The sequence below is a fragment of the Nicotiana tabacum genome, chromosome 17 (genome assembly GCF_000715075.1).
Source record: "Nicotiana tabacum cultivar K326 chromosome 17, ASM71507v2, whole genome shotgun sequence".
NCBI lineage: Eukaryota > Viridiplantae > Streptophyta > Magnoliopsida > Solanales > Solanaceae > Nicotiana > Nicotiana tabacum.
The window spans coordinates 81,283,235-81,302,102 of NC_134096.1; the positions used below are offsets into that span (position 1 = coordinate 81,283,235).

Below are 18,868 nucleotides of genomic sequence, written 5' to 3' on the forward strand. Positions count from 1 at the left end.
GGCTACTCTAACTACAACTACCGGATTCTCAGCTCCATTTCTTTCTTAAATAGGAGAGTAGCATCAGTTGATTGTTCATTACATTTTCCCCCGTCACCTAGATGATTCTTTCTGGAACTTACTTGAGAGGAGCTCCAATTAGGGGTTCAAATAGAACTGGAAAATCACACCAAACTAATTAAAAAATTCGATTAGATTTGGTTTAGTATTGAGGTTTGAAGCGTACGAAAATATTTTTGGTTTCCTATTTAGTGGCTAAAAGTTGAGATCTCTAGATGATGAGAACTTAAAGAAAAATTGTCTTAACCTTGAATGTTCTTTGAAACATAATAGTAACTCTGATATTTATGGTTTAAACTTATTTTATGAATTAAAAGTTTTAAGGGAAATAATACACGTAGAAGATGATACTCTAATCGATATACTTAATCATATAAAAAGACTTGATTCTTTTCCAAATGCGTATATTGCTTATAGAATAATGTTAACAATTCCTGTAACAGTTGCCTCAGCGAAAAGAAGTTTTTCAAAATTAAAATTAATAAAATCTTACTTAAGATTAACAATGTCTCAAGATAGATTAAATAAATTGACTATATTATTAATTGAAAAAGAATTATTAAAAGAAATCGATTATAAAGAAATTATTAATAATTTCGCATCTCAAAAAATTAGAAAAATAAATTTCAAATAAAATTATGAATTTTCTTCTACAATAAAAATCTTAGGTCCCTTATTGAAGTTTGGTTTTAGGCCACAAATATCATTGAGCCGCCCCTGGTACTAGCGAGGACACAGACGGCGCAAATCGGAATTACAATCTCTGTACCGAGATCCGACAACAAATCCGACCCCATACTTAGCACTACTGAACTCGCCGGAAACCACCAACAGAAAAATAAAAATGGAAAGTGAAGAACGAGTTTCACGGCGAGGAACAGAGTGGACCGTGAGTGAAGCTTTTATAGTGACAGGAGACAACATCCAAGGATGCGGAGGAAAGTTAACATGTGCTTTCCTTATTATAGTTATTGTAGGGCTGCGTTCTTTTAACAGTATATTTTAATTGAGGGGATAATGAAAAGTTATAGTATATGCTTGAAGTGGGACGTAAATGAGAGGAATTCTTACACGATAATAAATACATAAAATAAAAGTATGTTTTATCCCAGGCCCCAGCATCTTGGAATCAATCTTTTTCTATTTTACCTTTCTTAGTAATGATGATTATTGACTTTTTATCTTGGATATGGAATCTATTTCCAATCATCTTGGCTATTATTGAATTAATAAACACTATGTGATTGTACTATACGAAGTTGCATTTTAGTTTAAATATCTTTGTTTATTTAATGTAACGACTCCTAGCTGAAAAAAATCAACTTATTATATCAGCAGAATCTTGAAACAACAATTCAAAAAGACTTAACGAGATCCATTATCCAGAAGCAAGAAATATGATGGTATTTACTCAACAAAATATCATTTGTTTTATAGTTATTTTCCTAAGTAACAATAGCATGAGGAAGCTAATTAAGAAAGGGCACCTTATCCATTATCCACATAAAGCTGGATAAATTTTAATGGTTCACAAGAACAAAAAAAATGGAGAAAGAAACAACCAAAAAGGACTGCACAAAATTGAATAAAACTGCTGGTTATCAAAAATTGCATCTCCAGATCTGCTATCAGCTTGATCCACTCTCTATCCTCATCTCATTTTTCTTCCTCCTTTATTTTAGGTGAACGAGATAAGCAACCTCCCTCAGGGTAGTAAATTATTAGTGGTCCTACTGCAGTTTATCTTCCACATTTCTACAGCGTCAAATTATGAAGAAGTTGCCTATGGAGGTTGTTTGAAGTTGAAGCATTCGTAGTTGAGATCGCCTTCCTCAATGTACTTGAGCACAGATTGACTGCTGACTGTACAACCCATTTATTCCATGGGCAAATTGTCGCCTGTTTCTTCTACGCTATATCACAGGCAAAAAACCGTCTCCATCCTCGTGCTTATTTTTATTTACATCAACTGTCTTTGCCCCGCTATATTTATTTGCTTCTGTCAAAACTTCTTTTTTCCCTTCACTTCCACATTGCAATTTAATTGCACTATCATCTGCACTTGCTTTAGCAGCGCTAACTAAGAACTCAGACTTCTTTGTACTAACTGGAAATTCACTTGGACCATCTGAAGTGTTCTGTTTTGACTTCACAATGAAGCTATTTTGTATTTGCCTAGCTAGCTCTTCCCTCTCAGCATGTAGTCTGCTTTTTGTTGATCTAGCATTTCTGACGTCAATTGTAGCCTTTTTATCAAGCTTCTCCTCTGCTGAAACTATTGTGACCGAGTTATTCAACCCTGTCGAAGAATCAGCATCAATAGCTACTCTTGAATCTTCAGTTGCAGCACTCGTCGGCCGTGCTTTACTTGGAACAAATTCAGGTGCATGTGGATTCATGATTCTTGGATAATCATAACAGCTTATTTAAGCAACAGGACTTTGGTAATTCACATATCCATTTTTCATGCGAGAATGGCTTGTCCTGTGGTACAAAGATGATCTGGGACCACAAGGAACTCTCTCAGCAATTGATGGAAAGCCCACTGGTTCAGTAAGCATGCCTTGGTTGGCTCTAATATCATACACATTGGTCACAGCAGCAGAAATCAGCATATTGGTCAAATGGTAGGCACCTGGATTGAATGGTTCAGCAGCCGCAGATAGCTTGCTCCCATTTGATCGTAAAGATATTTCCTCATTACTTGAACATGAAACACCTTCAGGCTCCAGGGAAGATTTCTCTGACTCAGATCCACTTATCTGGCCTTCGTCTTCATGGATTCCTTGTCCGTCTCGATCATTGGCAGGTGTAGCCTCTATGGTCACCGACTGCTTTCCATCTTCTTCTGATGTTTCAGTTGGACTAACGCAGATCTGGGAATCAGTTTTATCCTCATTTAATTCTTTTACTTTCTCCAATAAAGGCTTTAGAACCGTACCTGGTGGCGACACTGCTACTTCTTTGTATGATAAGGATTTGGAAGCCATGGTAGCAAGAGAGGCAGGAGGAGAGGGAACAGTGATATTTGATGTGCGAGAAACTTCGGCAAGAGTCATTTTAGCTGAGAGTTTGGTTGACTTTTCAGAAGAACTGAAGCTAGCAGCTTTTGCCATGGTAGCAAGAGAGGCAGGAGGAGAGGGAACAGTGATATTTGATGTGCGAGAAACTTCGGCAACAGTCATTTTAGCTGAGAGTTTGGTTGACTTTTCAGAAGAACTGAAGCTAGCAGCTTTTAGTTGCTTTACAGGAGAAAATTCACAACCAATCTTAGATACCACTTTTTGTCCCTGTGAAGTAACTACTTTCCTGGAACTGCTGTCCCGGGGGGAAAAGTATTCTAAGTTTGTATTGATCTTGGCAAGACCTGGTTGCCTTCGGTTGAACATCTTGCCACTACCATGCCCCGTCCGTGTTTTCGAATTCGCTTCCTGCCACCCTTCATCAGAGCTAGTTTCTTCATTTATTTCCACTGATTCCTCATTTTTAGTGCTATTACCGCCTTCAAGTTCTTTAGTAGCAACCCTCTCTGAGTCGTCTTCTTTCTTGTTAACTTCTACTAGAGTCACAGGATTTTCTGTAACATCATGATCCAAGGGGTTGTTACTTCTTCCATCATGCTGTCCTTTTTGAGATTGATCATCTACTGGTAACACCTAAGAGGCCATAAAGAAGGAAAGAGTAACAGCGTTACTTGGCAGCTTGAGAAAGAAATGATAATCGGTAACTCAAAATGAGCACAGCCAAAATTATCCCTTCCCTCCCCAAAAAGGAGGTTTTCCCAGGATCTGTGTCCGTAGAGTCACCTAAATTATGAGGTTAAGTATCATGTGCTGAAGTATCAGGACTAGATTTTCCCCATTAAGTCGAGCTCCAATATCATTTCACTTTTTGATGCCTAAATAACTTACAGTTGAGATTTTGGGATTAAGACCAACTTCTAAGTTAAATGTACAGAAAAAGTTTGCAGCTCTATCTGAATTACTCTCAATGTAAGAAGTTTCAGTGAATTAAAAAGTAAGAAGAGCATATACTACTATACTGAGTGATGACCTACCTTCGAACGCCGCTTCCTCTGTGCTTCAATGGTCTTTGAACCCTGGCCAGGACTAATGTAATCCAATAGATCTGACACGCTACATCAGAAAGTAAGTTTTGGTTCCTTAGACGCAAGCATATAGTTCAAGCCCGAGTAACACCAATTCAAAGGTAAAGTTTCAATACCTGAGATGACCTTTGCTAGCAATGGTTGCATCTAATCTTGGAGCTCCAGTTCTTGCAGCTTCCTGCTGCTCTAGCCTCTAGGGCTTTTGATTCAAAGTATTCAAGCCATGCAGCAGCATCCTACATATATATAATGCACATGTAACTCTCCAACTTTAAAATGCAGCAACAGACTGGTGATTTAATAAGAGTCAAGTCGCTTATTATCTTCTACTAAGAAAAGACCTCATTCTTACTGGGAAATGGCCAATGTAACAAAAAGATAAGGCAAGTATGTTATTTGCTGAATACGTTTACAAAGAAAGCACCACAATGCAGAGAGAGAGAGAGAGAGAGTGCTATCTGGAGCATCATTATTTTTTAGCCGCTCAGAATTTGTAGATGGATTCTTTCTATTCCAAAGAAGTTCCAGTTTTTTCTGAGAGAAAAATACATAGTTTATCTTGATATCAACAAGCTCTGGGGAAAAATTCAATGGGCCAACCCAAACATCTAACTCATGTTGAAGCATTCCCGAAACAACTGAGAAGTGAAATACTCTGTAGAGCCATAGTAGTAACTATTAGTAAAGAGGGAGTCAGTAGCTAAATTTGCACACACCTGAGTACGGAGATCCTCTGCTCCTAGTTTTGCTTGAAGAATCTGCAATGTAGTTTGCTCATGTTGCACACTCAGTGAATATGCTTCCATGAGAGAAAGAGCTATAGCTATGGCATGATAACTGGGAATTTGATATTTTAGACTGCTACTTTGTTTCCAATAGGGTTTGAGCATCTTTTCTGGGAGACTGAATCCAGATTTAGAAATCGAAGGAAATGCAAAAATGTGTAGGACACTTTTGATATCTAAAATACAGTGTGAATAAAGATCCAGACAAATAGGAATGTTTATTTCCCTTGATGAATCCACAACCAGATACTGAAAATCCAAACACACAAATTTTTGGTCATTTAAGAACTGTGTCCAGTGTCCACCTGCTTAGTGTTTAGTGGATACAGTTGAGGCACAAAGTTAACATGTATACTGCAAATATTATGCCATGTCTTACATTCAAGAACATTATAATAACTACATCGAATGACTGTGAGTACGAAGTAGAACTACATTTATGGCAAAATTACTGAAATTGTTCATAAAGTACAGAGATAAGTGAATACATTTTGCATGTTACAGTAAACAAATGAAAATGTGAATCAAATTTCTCCACGATAACCTCCAGACCCAAAGTAGTCCCTCCTTGAATTTGCAATTTGCTGGCTTCTTTGGTGGTCTAGCTTGGGACAGTCACGGATACGATGACCAAGCCCACCACAATATGCACAACCCTTTACTCCACTTGCATTTGTGATTTCTTCTACGTCTTCCATGGGATCATTGAGCTCTGCGAGGACTGGAGGGATCCTCTGCTTTGCTTCTTGCAACAAGTGTTTTAGATAAAGCAATGTTGTTTCGCTCTGGTTCTTGTTGATAAATGTGGTGGCAATTCCTGTTTTTCCACATCGTCCTGTTCGTCCAATCCTGTGCACATAGTTTTCAATTTCGGCAGGCATGTCATAGTTAATCACATGCTGAATATCAGGAAAATCCAACCCCTTTGAGGCAACATCAGTGGCAACTAAGACATCTTTCTTGCATGCTTTGAATGCCGCAATTGCATATTCTCTCTCTTCTTGATCCTTGCCTCCATGAACAGCCACAGCTTCAACTCCTTTTAAGAGCAAATACTCATGGATATCATCCACATCAGCCTTATTCTCACAGAAAACCAACACAGGAGGCGGTGTTTTTTGCAAGCATTCAAGAAGGTAAACAATCTTGGCCTCCTGCTTCACATACTCCACTTCCTGAATCACATCAAGATTGGCTGCTCCAGCCCTGCCCACATTCACGATTACTGGTTTAACTAGTGCATTTCTTGCAAAGTTTTGAATCTTTGTGGGCATTGTAGCAGAAAATAGAAGAGTTTGTCTTTGAGCTTTGAAATGATCAAACACCTCCCTAATATCATCTTCAAAACCAAGATCTACTAATCTGTCTGCCTCATCTAGCGTCAAGTATCTGCAAGAAGCAACAAGTTGGTGAGCACACACAAATTTCAAATAAAACAGAATCTGCAAGAATCATAAAATGTTTTACATATACAATATAACTTATATTCACACAACATATCTTTTCCTCTAAATATGTGAATACAAGTAACTGTAGCAGCAGGTAGGCACAGAATAGAACAACATAATACGTGGAACAACCACCAACATAGCAGCAAACAAACATGCACGAACTAATAATGAAGGCCTATGACTCCAAATGGTGGACTAATCAGAAGTCAGTAAAAGTAATGAGTAGTTGGTTTTGAATTTACTTTTCTAAGCAACAGAACATTTTCAAATATATAAAACAAAATGGGGCAAAAGTTCATACTTGCCCTTCGCTTTTTCATCAAATACTTATTTTATTTAGCAGATATCCCATCCAGTTGAACACTCCCTATTTCTTTCATGGGTTATTTTAAGTTAACAGCAGAACATATGAGCAACATTCCAGATAAATATCAACTAGGAAGTGTTGGTCCTAACCTGCAATTGTCAAGGTTCATTTTCTTTTTCGCTAGCAGATCTTTCAGTCTTCCAGGTGTAGCAACAACTATATGAACTCCCCTCTTCACAACGTCAACTTGAGACTTCATATCAACTCCACCAATACATAGCAAAGGCCTCAAGTCAGGATAACCACTCTCCCTCAGAGGTTCTATAAACTCTTCTATAACTTCATATGTCTGTCTAGCAAGCTCTCTAGATGGACAAATAATCAAGCCAAAAGGTCCTTCCCCAGGGGCAATTGGCATCATAATTTCTTCTTGCAACGCAACCATGATAAGTGGCAACACAAAAACTAATGTCTTACCCGATCCTGTGAAAGCTATGCCTATCATATCCCGGCCTGATAAAATGACTGGAAGCCCCTGTACTTGAATCGGGGTTGGCTGAACGATCCCCTTTGCTCTGAGTTTCTTCAGAATTGGTTCAGGGAACCGCATGTCCTTGAAGTTCTTGATTGGTGGGGTAACATCATCCCCCTCTACGATGATATGCCACTGTTTACGAATGGCATCACAAGCTTTCTTTGAATTCCGCCTAATGGCTAATGGTGGCTTCCACCCTGTGCGCAAAGGCTCCGTATAAGTAATGCCTTTGGCTAGTTCCCTAACGGACATCAGCGTCTTCTTATCAGATAAATGCTCAATCATCTCCTTCTCTTGTTGAAACACTTGTTCGGCATGACTTATCTCAGGTTGCTCTTTCTTGAGCTGAGATGCCTTCACAAGCAAACTAGGCTTAGCCTCGACCAGCTTTATTTTCTCCTCTTCCTCTTCAAATGCTTCAGATTTCCCCTTGCGTTGAAGTATCTTTTGCGCCTCAATTACCCTGCGCTTTGCAACTGGTATATACTCAACATAATCATCTTCCTCCTCCATCTCCTACAAGCACAATACTGTATAATAAGAACAGCAGAAATGGAATATCAAAGGATGCAGGAATTGGAATATTGCATCTGTTGGCAAATTAATATGGCAATTGGCTGAAAAACAGGATTCTCTGTGGATTAAATGGGTTCACGGCTTATATATGAAGAATGATAGCAATATATGGATGCATAATCCCCCCATGGATTGTAGCTGGTATTGGAAGAAAATAAATTCTATCAAAAGTAGTATGATCAGTTGGTTTACTAATGGCAGATACACACTGAGTTCAACAGGAAGATACTCTATTTCCCTCAGCTATAATGCCCTTATAGGCATGAAAGAAAGGTGGAGAATTCGTGAACTAGTCTGGACAGCTTTTGCACAACCAAAACATAGATTCATTCTATGGCTAGCAGTGCGAAATAGGCTGCTAACAAAGGAAAGGCTCAGTCACTTGAACATTCCAGTAGATAGCCCTGCGTGCAGTTTATGCTCAACTCAAAGTACAGAAACTTCCTTACATTTGTTTGCAGATTGTGAATGGTCTGGTAAACTACGACGTGCATTGGGAGACTGGTTGGGTATCCAGCTACAAGCTGGAGAGGTGAAACTGGTGATGGAAACAATCAGGAAGAAGCATTGGCATAAGATCACAAAGAAGTTAATAGCAGCAGTCTGGGGAGCAATAATTTACCATACATGGAGGGCGAGGAACTGGATCATTTTCAGAAGTCAAAATGTACATATTGAGACAGTTATAGATCAGATAAAAAAAGAAATAGTAGATAGAGTAGAATTCCTTAGTGTGTCGAGAAAAGCTAGAAATAGGAATGCTATCTTACAAAGAATTCTATGTACTTAGTTTTATTCTGGAGGCCTAAAATTTCATACATTAACCTTCCTCGAAGGTAGATGTGTGTTTAGGTGCTCTTTAGGTGTATTGATGTTTACGTTGGCTGGTATGGTAATAATATTCACAGTTGTTACCAAAAAAAAAAAAGAAGCGGAAATACAAATATCAAATCTCCCTTCCTAGTACAACGCACCAAAGTTGATGCAACAAAATGGGTGCAATCCTTAACATACAGAATCAGGAAAGCGTCAAAATTTGTTTGAAAAGCTAAAAAAGTACAACCTACCAAAGAACAGTATCTGCAGAGGACCCAAAATCAGAACAAACTACATAGTACATACAATATAATACACAATAAAATGTGCAAAACCCCATACAGTATTTAAAGCAATCAAAATCAAATATTCAGTAAAATCCCAAATTTGGGGTATCCCAAATGGTAAAAATCCAATCTTTCACTAACAAGATGAGAAAGCAAGAAGCTGCATACCATATTTGAGTGGTCTGAGCAATAGCGAAAAAAGTGGCTAATTGCAGAGAAGCAAATTTCAGATTCGGTAATTGCAGGGAACTAAATTCCGGCGACCGGACGGAGACAACTGGTCTGTTGCTGTGTTTAAGATACTACGAGGTCCGTTCTTCCGTGTGTGTTCAGACGTGTGTGTGCGCGTCCATGAATGAGAGGTGAGAATGAGCGTCGAGGGTTTCTAAAAGGGGGGGATCCGTTCTTCGAGAATAGGGGAATAAGGGGGCGGATACGATTTTCTAAAGGAGGGGGATCCGATTTCTATCAGGGGATTGGGAGATGGGGCGTTTTAGTAGGTGAGGGCAAAAGGAAACGACGTCGTTTGGATACAAAACGGCGTCGTTTGTAATTGACCCATTTGAACATAGCAGCCCTATTTTCCTTTCTTTGTTTTATTTTCAAAATTGACCACTTATCATAACAACACCTAATTTAAAACTAATTTGCAAAATTAACCTATTTAACTATTTTTCTAACAATTAACTATTTTATTTAACTAACAATGTATGTAAAGTGACTAATGTATTTTTCGTATTTTGGTGTTTCCAAATGCAATTAATCTAAAAATGTAAAGATTAAAATATTTTTGTATTTTTCTTAGGATTTAAAATGCTACTAAAAATGCCTCAAACATAAATACGCACAAAACAGATCAAGTAAAATATAGTAAAATTTCTAAAATTATATAAAATATTTAAAGCTATTTTTTGAAGTTTCCTGGGAGTAATTTCATATTATTGGGCAAAAATTAAGTGCTCACAACCATAATATTGATCCTTTTCTTTAAAATTATTTTTCCTTGAGATTTTCACATATCTTTCCTCCCTAGTATAATTCTTAGATTGTTTTATCATATTCTTTTTCTCTCATGCTATACCTTTAAACTTTAAATAGTTATTCATGTAATTTGTTTCCTCTACTATTGTTATATTGTTTGTAATTTTACGTTTACTTAACTAGGAAAAATAGTCTTTACGTCTCCAATTCTTATAATGTCTCTTATTTAACCTCAAACTCAAATGCTTCCTCCATCTCAATTTATATAATATTTTTTATTTTTCTCCGGAGTTTATTTGACTAAGTGTCAATCTAACAAAACATTACTATAACAACAATCCAATTATGCCTCAAACTCAAGTCAATTATTTATGTAAATTTTTATTATAGTTCGTGATATTTTCTCCTTGTTTTTATCTCTCAATTTCTTTATTATTTGTGATGTCACCTTTCTTAAATACAGACTACTCGAAAATAGTCTTGTCCAATATGCACTTACATGACTCTATTCTAAAGCATTTTATGACTTGATTGATATCTCAGTTCAAATTTGATTAAAAAAAGAGTGATATAGGAGTACTAGCATTCTATGAAAAAATAGTCATTAGATAAAAGAAAATGAAGTAAATAGAATATTTCTTGTTATTGTAAAATTCCATTGATTTCTGATGGAAGAAAAAATAGAAAAGATAAAAGGTAAAATACCATCCATTCGTTTCAAGTTTTTTAACTTTTATCCAATTCATGTCAAATGCATCACGATTTCTTAAAAATCTCAGCTTTCCATCACTCTAGAGATCTTCACATTCCGCCATTTCCACAGTTAATAATAAACTCATAACCTCCATGGAAGTAGAAGTTGTCGAAGACGGGAATCAAAATGACTAAGATTCCTCCATTGATGAAACTCTTCAAGCTTCAGAGAGAAGGTTCTAGAAGAGAGAGGAATTGGGAAAATAAATCTCACCCTTTTTCTATTTCTGTAAAATGTGTATATATACACGTGCGTAAAGAATAAGGAAAAAATGCTGAAGTGCCTAATTACAAAATTACCACTATTACTAACTCCACCACTCTATTAGTACTACACAGCTAATACGCACATAAATATAATCATTCTCAAACACTCCCCTCCCCCCCTCAAGTTGGAGGTGAGAAGTTCACTGCCAACTTGCTGAGAAGATCTGAATGTTTGACCCATGTGAGTGCCTTTGTCAAGATGTCAGCCAGTTGAGCGGAGGTGGAAATGTGATGCAGTTCAATTAGCCCCTCTTGTATCTTGTCCCGGATAAAGTGGCAATCCACTTCGACATGCTTTGTCCTTTCATGAAATACAGGGTTTCTTGCAATATATACAGCTGCTTAACTGTCACAGAACACAGTTATGGGATTGGCACACATGACTGTCAATTATTCGAGCAACCTCTTCACCCATTCCAATTCACCAACAACCTTCCTGATTGACCTATATTCTGCTTCTGCAGAAGACAATGAAACAATAGTTTGTTTCTTTGACTTTCAACTGATAGGGCGATCCCCAAGTAGCACAATGTACCCACTCACAGACTTTCTTGAATCAGGGCAAGCAGCTCAATCTGAGTCACAGTACGCACTGATAGTATAGTTAGGATCATTGGATAGAAAAATTTCCAAAGTAGGATCTTTCTTCAAGTATCTGAGAACATGTATAGAAGCCTTTAGATGGGGTTCTCTTGGTACATGCATAAACTGGCTCAAGTGTTGAACATTATAGACTATGTCCAATCTAGTATTTGTCAGAAAGTTTAGTTTTCCAACTAGTTTCCTGTAATACCCTGGATCAGATAGTAAGGCTCCATCTTCACTCCTCAGTTTGATAGTAGAGTCAAGTGGAGAGCTAACAGGAGAGTATGTCAAGCAATCATACTCCTTTAGTAGATCCATAGTAAACTTTCTCTGGCAAATTAGTACTCCATCTGTCTTATACAATATTTCTAGCCCCAAGAAGTAATGTAACTTCCCAAGATCCTTTATCTTGAATTGGTTATGTAGGAATGCCTTCAATTCTTTAATTTCCTCCAAATTGGTCCCAGTAATAATCACATCATCCACATATACGGCTACAAAGACTGCTGAAGTCCCCTGTTTCTTGTAGAATAATGAGTAATCACTAGTTGAGTGCTTGAACCCTATGGAATGCAGGGACTCTGTCAACTTATCATACCATTGCCTACTAGCCTGTTTTAGACCATATAATGACTTCCTAAGCCTGCATACTATATTTCTATTAGGTATTATCAGTCCTTTTGGAACCTCCATATACACTTTTTCATGTAGATCCCCATGAAGAAATGCATTATTTACATATAGTTGGTAGAGGTCTCACCCTCTCTTTACTGCAATGCTGATCAATATTCTGACTGTGGTCATCTTTATCACTAGTGAAATGATCTCTGTATAATCAATTCATGCTTCTTGTGTGTATCCTTTCACCACTAGCATTGCTTTGAATCTTTCCACACTTTCATCAGTCTTGTGCTTGATCTTGTATACCCACTTACATCCTATAGCTTTCTTACCTGCAGGTAGTTCAACTAAATCCCAAGTATGGTTGGCATATATAGCTTCAAATTCCTGTGTCATTACCACTTGCCATGCAGGATTTATGGATGCCTCCTCATAAGAAGATGGCTCACAATCATGTGAAATATTTCTAAGCAATTGTTGACTTTCAGAATGTAAGACATTGAGAGAAACATGTTGTTTACTGTTACAAAATGTATTGAATGATGTGGGAGTAGTGTGATGTTGAGGTTCTGTGTCATGATGTTGGAGGGTTGGTAAAGAATATACATAAACTTTGAGGTGTGCAGGAGTTGTATGTGTTCTGCCTGATCTTCTAGGTTGTGAGGGATTTGTTTGTAAGAGATTTGGTTGAGAACTATTAGTCTCAATGCCTTAAGACTCAACATGCTGCATTTGTGTGGGTGGTTGAAAAACAGGGCTATTTTCTGGAGATATGTGTGAGCTTGGCATATCATGGTTAGATGCCATTGGATTAGGTAAAGAAAAGGGTGCAGCATTGTCTGATACATGGCTATTGGTGACAGAAATTGATGCATCCTTATCATACATGTTACAACTATTTGGAGTTCTAGAAGTAGAATGAGTACAAGGTGGATTAGAGTTCATCAGATGTAATATAGAAGGAAAGCTAGAATTTTCAGGTGAAACTGCAAAAGAAAAAATATTTTCATGGAACACTACATATCTAGATATATGTATTCTCTTTGTGGCCAAATATAGGACCTTGTAACCCTTTGTACCAAAAGGATAACCTACAAATACATGAGGTGTGGCTCTTGGTTCAAACTTATCTCTGTGAGGTTTTAGTACACAAGGATAGCATAGGCATCCAAAGCTTTTGAGCTATGAGTATTTAGGCCTTTTGTTATACAAGAGTTCAAAAGGACTTTTGTTATTCAGAATAGTTGATGAAAGCCTATTTATTAGATAGGTGGTTGTTAGAATACACTCCCCTCAGTACCTTATAGGCAGTTTGGACTGGTAAAGTAGGGCCCTTGCTATCTCAAGCAGGTATTTGTGTTTTCTTTCTACCACACCATTTTGTTGTGGTGTGTATGGACAAGTTTTCTGATGTACTATGCCCTTTTCTTGGAAATATGTCATGGTTTCATTGTTGACAAATTCAAGACCATTATCAGATCTAATGGTTTTAACTGAGGTGCCAAACTGGTTTTCAATTATGGATAGAAATCCTTTAATAGCATGAAAAGTGTTGCTTTTGCAGCTTAAGAGGTGAGTCCAGGTTGACCTGCTAAAATCATCAACCATGGTAAGGAAATATTTGTAGTTATCATGTGTGGATATGTGGTAGGGGACCCATAAATCTACATGGAGTAGTTCAAATATTTTGATGGATGACGTGGTTCTTTCAGGGAATGGAAACCTTGTTTGTCTAGCCATAGAGCATATTGAACAAATGAAGGGTTGTTTGGGAGCAAAATTGACTGGTATAGTAGATATTTTCCTCATTTTTACAAAGGGTACATGACCTAGCCTATTGTGCCACAAGTAGTCAACATTATTTCCAGAAGATGTAGAGCATACAAGAGAAGAACTCACACTAAAAGGATAAGTTTTATTGCATGAATGGATAGTATTTACATTGTTCAATGGACAGGATGACTCATTTACAGTTGACAATGAATGAAATGGATGAGTTTGATCATTTTTCTTACTAACATTGTTGTCAGGAATGGAAAAACATGAATGGGGCAAACCAGAAATTGAAGTAGCAGATGTACTAGAATCTGAACAACTATGACACTTCGAAAAGAAAAAATACAATCCACTTCTTGCATTACCAATCTCCAGAGGCCTCTTTATTGAAGGGGCCTACATCAGACAAAGGTATTTGTTGAAGTTAACCATGCAATCAAGGTGCACTGTTAATGAGTGGATTGAAATGAGATTGTATTTAAAACTAGGTACGTACATGACTCTGACTAAAGTTAGTTTAGGACTAAGGGGAGCATCACCAATTTCTGTCACTTTTACCTTATATCCATTAGGTAAGGTCACAAGAAAAGGATAAGGTAGGGTTATAATATTAGTGAGGAAAGACTTTCTATATGTCATATGGTTTGAAGCTCCACTGTCTAAAATCCATAAGTCAGCAATTGAATTTGAACATTTACATGTAGTTGTTTCAGCTATCTCTTTATAAGTACAGCAAGCTAGAATACCTGCAAAGTTCACAGCTTCACTGGTGATTATGTTTGGATTTTCCCCTGCAGTATTGACTTTGAAGTTCTCCAGCAAATTTAGCAATTGGTTGTATTGTTCCCTCGTCAGGTTCTGAAGTTTTTGGTTGTGATTCTTATTGTCAGTATCTTCACCATTGCAAGTTTGGATTTCTTCACACTAACCATGAACATTTGCAGCAGATCCTGTATTTCTACCTTTTGTAAACTTGAAGTCTTGTAGAAATCTATGTATCCTATAGCACTTCTCCCTGGTATGCCCCGGCTTTTTGCAGTAGTCACAGTACAATTTAGACCTATTGGGAGATAAATTAGGTCTGTACGAGTTCTGTCCTGTAGTATTAGCTTGTGGAGTGTAATTGGTTCTGAATCTGATATTTCATGGTCCATTTACATTCAAGGAGGTGGATTCCATGGCTAGGCGACCACTTGGTTTAATTTCTCTCTGTTTTTCCTCCTGAATAAGGATGGAAAAGGCATATACAATACTAGGTAGGGGATTCATCATTAGAATACTTCCCCTAACAACTGTGTAGACTTCATTAAGTCCCATTAGGAATTGAATTAATCTTCGATCTTGCTCTGCTTTGCACATGTTTGCTTTGGCACCACAAGTGCACTGACAGCCATATTGGGCGTGTGCATTTAAGGTATTGAGTTCCTCCCAGAGTTTCTTTATCTTCGTGTAATATCCGGTTATATCTAGGGTTCCTTGATTTAGGTCATTGATTTCCTTTTGCAATTGGTAAAGTTTTACTCCATTTGTTTGGTCATACTTGTCCTCAAGCTCTTGCCATAGGTCTTTTGCATCATTCACGTATTTTAATCCATCAGCTAAATCCTTTGAGAGTGAATTCAGAATCCACGAAGTTACCGTATCATCGCATCATGCCCATTGATCGTAGGTCGCTTCTCTAGCATTAGGATTTTTGCACTTTCCTGTGATGAATGTAACTTTGTTCTTCACAGAGAGAGCTTTGAGAATGCCTCTTCTCCAGGATCTATAGCCGGTGCCGTCAAACACCACCGGTACTAGCACAGTCCCAGCACTTTTCGATGGGTACATGTATAACGGGTTGGTTGAATCTAAAATTGTGGTAGTATCATTGGTATCTTTGTCTCCAGCCATGAATTGATGTAGAAAATATTAGGAATTTGAGTCGATTGAGGTTTGAAAGTGTATGAACCAGTGATTTCTAGGAGAAATTGCGAATTGAAAAACTTCTGATTTGCGATTTCAAATCGGGTGAACACGATGAAGAAGAAATTGAATCACAGACTAGACATAGATCGAAGGTTGTGAACCTTGCTCTGATACCATGTCGAAGACGGGAATCAAAATAACTGAGATTCAAGTCAAGCTCCGTTTACCAAACGTCGTTTCTCACCAACGTGTCTCCTCAATTCTTTCACCTTACCACCTCAAAACCCACGCCCAGGAAAACATCTTCTTCGATGGTCCAACTCCGAACTCTCATCCAAATTCGTCGTCCTCCGCCTCCGCTTCTACTATCTTGATGCTCAATGCATTGTCTCCTTCAAGGCTAAACCCGTCATTTCAAATGGTATAAGTCATATTAAAGAAGATGAAGAACTATTGACCTTTATATTGGCCGCGCGTGTGTTTTAGACCCCTGGCGGCTTTTATTGATTAATTCTTCGCGGGTGATTCAAAGGGTGAAAGATGAGTATGGAATTGGGGAAAATCAGGGTTTGATTTGTTTAGGTGGGTTTCGGAATGTGAGAGCGGTGTATGAGTGGAAAGGATTGAAATTGGAGCTTCACGAAATGCATTATGAATTTGGAATGAATTATGAGATTGAATGTGAGAGTTCGGATCTGGAAAGAGCCAGGTATTTGCTAGAGAAACTTTTGAAGAGCCATGGTATTGAGTATTCCTACTCTACTGTTTCTAAATTTGCCATTTTTCGCTCTGGAAAATTGCCTCAGTAAGTCATAGTACAATGTTATGTAGCATCCTTAGAAACACTATATTGCGATTGATGTACTTAAATTTATTCGAAGAAAAATTTAGACTTCTCAAAAGCTAATGGGTTTAGAGTTCAGTTCCGGAAAGATTATTCAATTTTTTTTAATGGAGAACGTTGACCATGATTAGCACACGAATCATTGTTATTAGGAGTTAGGACTCTCGTAGTGAGATTATATTTAGATGGCTTTAAGAGATATTGTGCAAAAGCTGATAATATGCTATAATCTGGTAGCCTTGACATATAGAATTATTGTTGGAAAAATTAACCCCACAGAAATAATATTCATGGTGTACGACTATAATAAATGCGGATTACTAAAATACTATAACCAACGGTAATAATAAGAGAAACAAGGACACCGAGATTTTTACGTGGAAAACCCTTCTGAATCAGGAAAAATCACGTTCCGAGAGGAGCAACTGATTTCACTATAGCAAGGATTTTATAATTTGTGGTACCGAGTAATATACTCCAAGACCAATGAACACTCAAAAGAAATAACCCTCTTTTGATTTTTCCACCTCACTACAATACCGCTCAAACTCTCTATATTTTTTCTCACAAAGTATTTAGCTTCTTACTCTATAAATCACTCTCTTTCTCTTTGTTTTGGTGTGTTTACAAATAAAGGTAGATGCACCTATTTATAGTTGAAGAATATCCATATTGATGTATGTAATGACATCAATATAGGGGTGTTCAAAATCGAACCGAAACCGAAAATCGAACCGAAACCGAAGCTTAATGGCTTATTGATATCGGTTTAACGGTTTAACGGACGGGGAACGGATTGAATTTTTTTATTAATGGCTTATCAGTTTGGGGATGGATTATTTAATTTTCTTAATGGATAATCCGTTAACCCGTCAAAAATAACTTGTTTTAAGGATTTGGACATATATAGACTTTCTAGTCTTTTCCAAATATCACATGCACTATTTTCATCCACGACATTATTGAGTACTTCACCGGACAAGTGCAGTCTGATTGCACTAGTCGCCTTCTTATCGACATTGACTTCATGGTAAATATTTCACTAGAATATTTTGCCCTACCAAATTAATCTCGGAATCATATTAAATGTAGTATGATCTCACTTTTTCTTCTTATATGGTGGTTGATTCTCTTCTTCCTCGTCATCCTCATCATCATCCTCTTCATTGTACTCATCGTCGATTTCATCATATTGCTCATCTGAATCATCATCATGCCCTCCATTCCCATTTGCCCCAACATCATCTCCATTTGAAGCCTCTTCATCATCATCACCATAGGCCAAGCCAGAATTTGAAACTTGTGGGTTTGGTATTCTAATTCTTTTAAGTTATTGGGTTCTTAATCAATAATTTGTACATAATTCAATAATTTTTTAAGACAAATACAGAGTTTGGATAAAAGTTATTGGGTTCAACCGAACCCGTATCCGAAGGGCTAGCTCCGCCCCTGATCATCACTTCCTTCATCAAAATACTCATCATCATCGTCATCATCATCAGTGTTCTCATCATCTTCGTCTTCGTCATCATCATCCTCAGTTTTACTTGAATCCTTGGGTTCATTATCTGGTGCCGTAGCTCTTTTAATCTCACCAAAAGGAAACCTATAATGTGATTGAGTATCAAATGAACACTTCTCAAACTCTCAAACAGACAGACAAAAAGGAACATAAATTGAGCAGGGAAGATCAGAATTTTTCAGTACCTCCTCTCCACTCCAAGAAGGTCCGAGTACAAACATAGAAACTCACTCTGAAAAATGGCATCTGATTTAGCACTTATTTATCTATGAAAGGAAGCAAAACAGTAATAACAAGAAACACGAGGACAAGATCATACATTATATATTGACAAGGGTGGAGCTAGAGTATCAGGTACGTATTCAGATGAACCCTGTAGTTTTGCTTAGACCCTATATTTGTGTTAAGAAATCTATTAATATGTATAAATATTTAATTATGAATCCAATGACTAAGACAGGCTATGGATTCGGTGGTAAGTCGAACCCATAAACTTTAAATTCTAGCTCTGTTTGGTGTAACAAACTAGTCATGGAGGAGCAACTACCAAAACCATAAAGCAAGTTGACTCCCAACATTTATATCAAAAGCATAACATCATTAGACAACAACATATATTACTATTTTTCTACAGAAAGTGTTGCAACATAGTATTTGAAACAAAAGCACGCAGTCTAATGTGGATA

At 37.3% G+C, this 18,868-nt stretch overlaps 2 protein-coding genes and 2 pseudogenes across 3 annotated transcripts; 1 reads left to right on the forward strand and 3 right to left on the reverse strand.

The window, feature by feature from the left end:
- Positions 1-1,559: 1,559 nt before the first annotated feature.
- LOC142171576 (uncharacterized) lies at positions 1,560-2,610 on the reverse strand. Its single transcript, XM_075234544.1, has one exon. The coding sequence runs from the start codon at positions 2,457-2,459 to the stop codon at positions 1,974-1,976; it is 486 nt and encodes a 161-aa protein (XP_075090645.1). The 5' UTR covers positions 2,460-2,610; the 3' UTR covers positions 1,560-1,973.
- Positions 2,611-2,786: 176 nt separating this feature from the next.
- Positions 2,787-5,262, reverse strand: LOC107761490 (protein REDUCED CHLOROPLAST COVERAGE 2-like; annotated as a pseudogene).
- A 20-nt stretch (positions 5,263-5,282) lies between these two features.
- On the reverse strand, positions 5,283-9,396 carry LOC107778704 (DEAD-box ATP-dependent RNA helicase 35). Of its 2 annotated transcripts, none has more exons than XM_016598993.2 (3): positions 9,094-9,396; positions 6,861-7,762; positions 5,283-6,342 (listed from the first exon to the last, which is right to left on the reverse strand). In XM_016598993.2, the coding sequence occupies exons 1-3, from the start codon at positions 9,094-9,096 to the stop codon at positions 5,478-5,480; spliced, it is 1,770 nt and encodes a 589-aa protein (XP_016454479.2). In that variant the 5' UTR covers positions 9,097-9,396; the 3' UTR covers positions 5,283-5,477. The 2 variants fall into 2 exon arrangements, with proteins under 2 accessions (XP_016454479.2, XP_075090644.1); XM_075234543.1 differs by having other exon boundaries at positions 6,861-7,776; positions 9,094-9,385.
- A 1,254-nt stretch (positions 9,397-10,650) lies between these two features.
- On the forward strand, positions 10,651-16,625 carry LOC107778706 (triphosphate tunnel metalloenzyme 3-like; annotated as a pseudogene).
- The last annotated feature ends 2,243 nt before the right edge of the window (positions 16,626-18,868 follow it).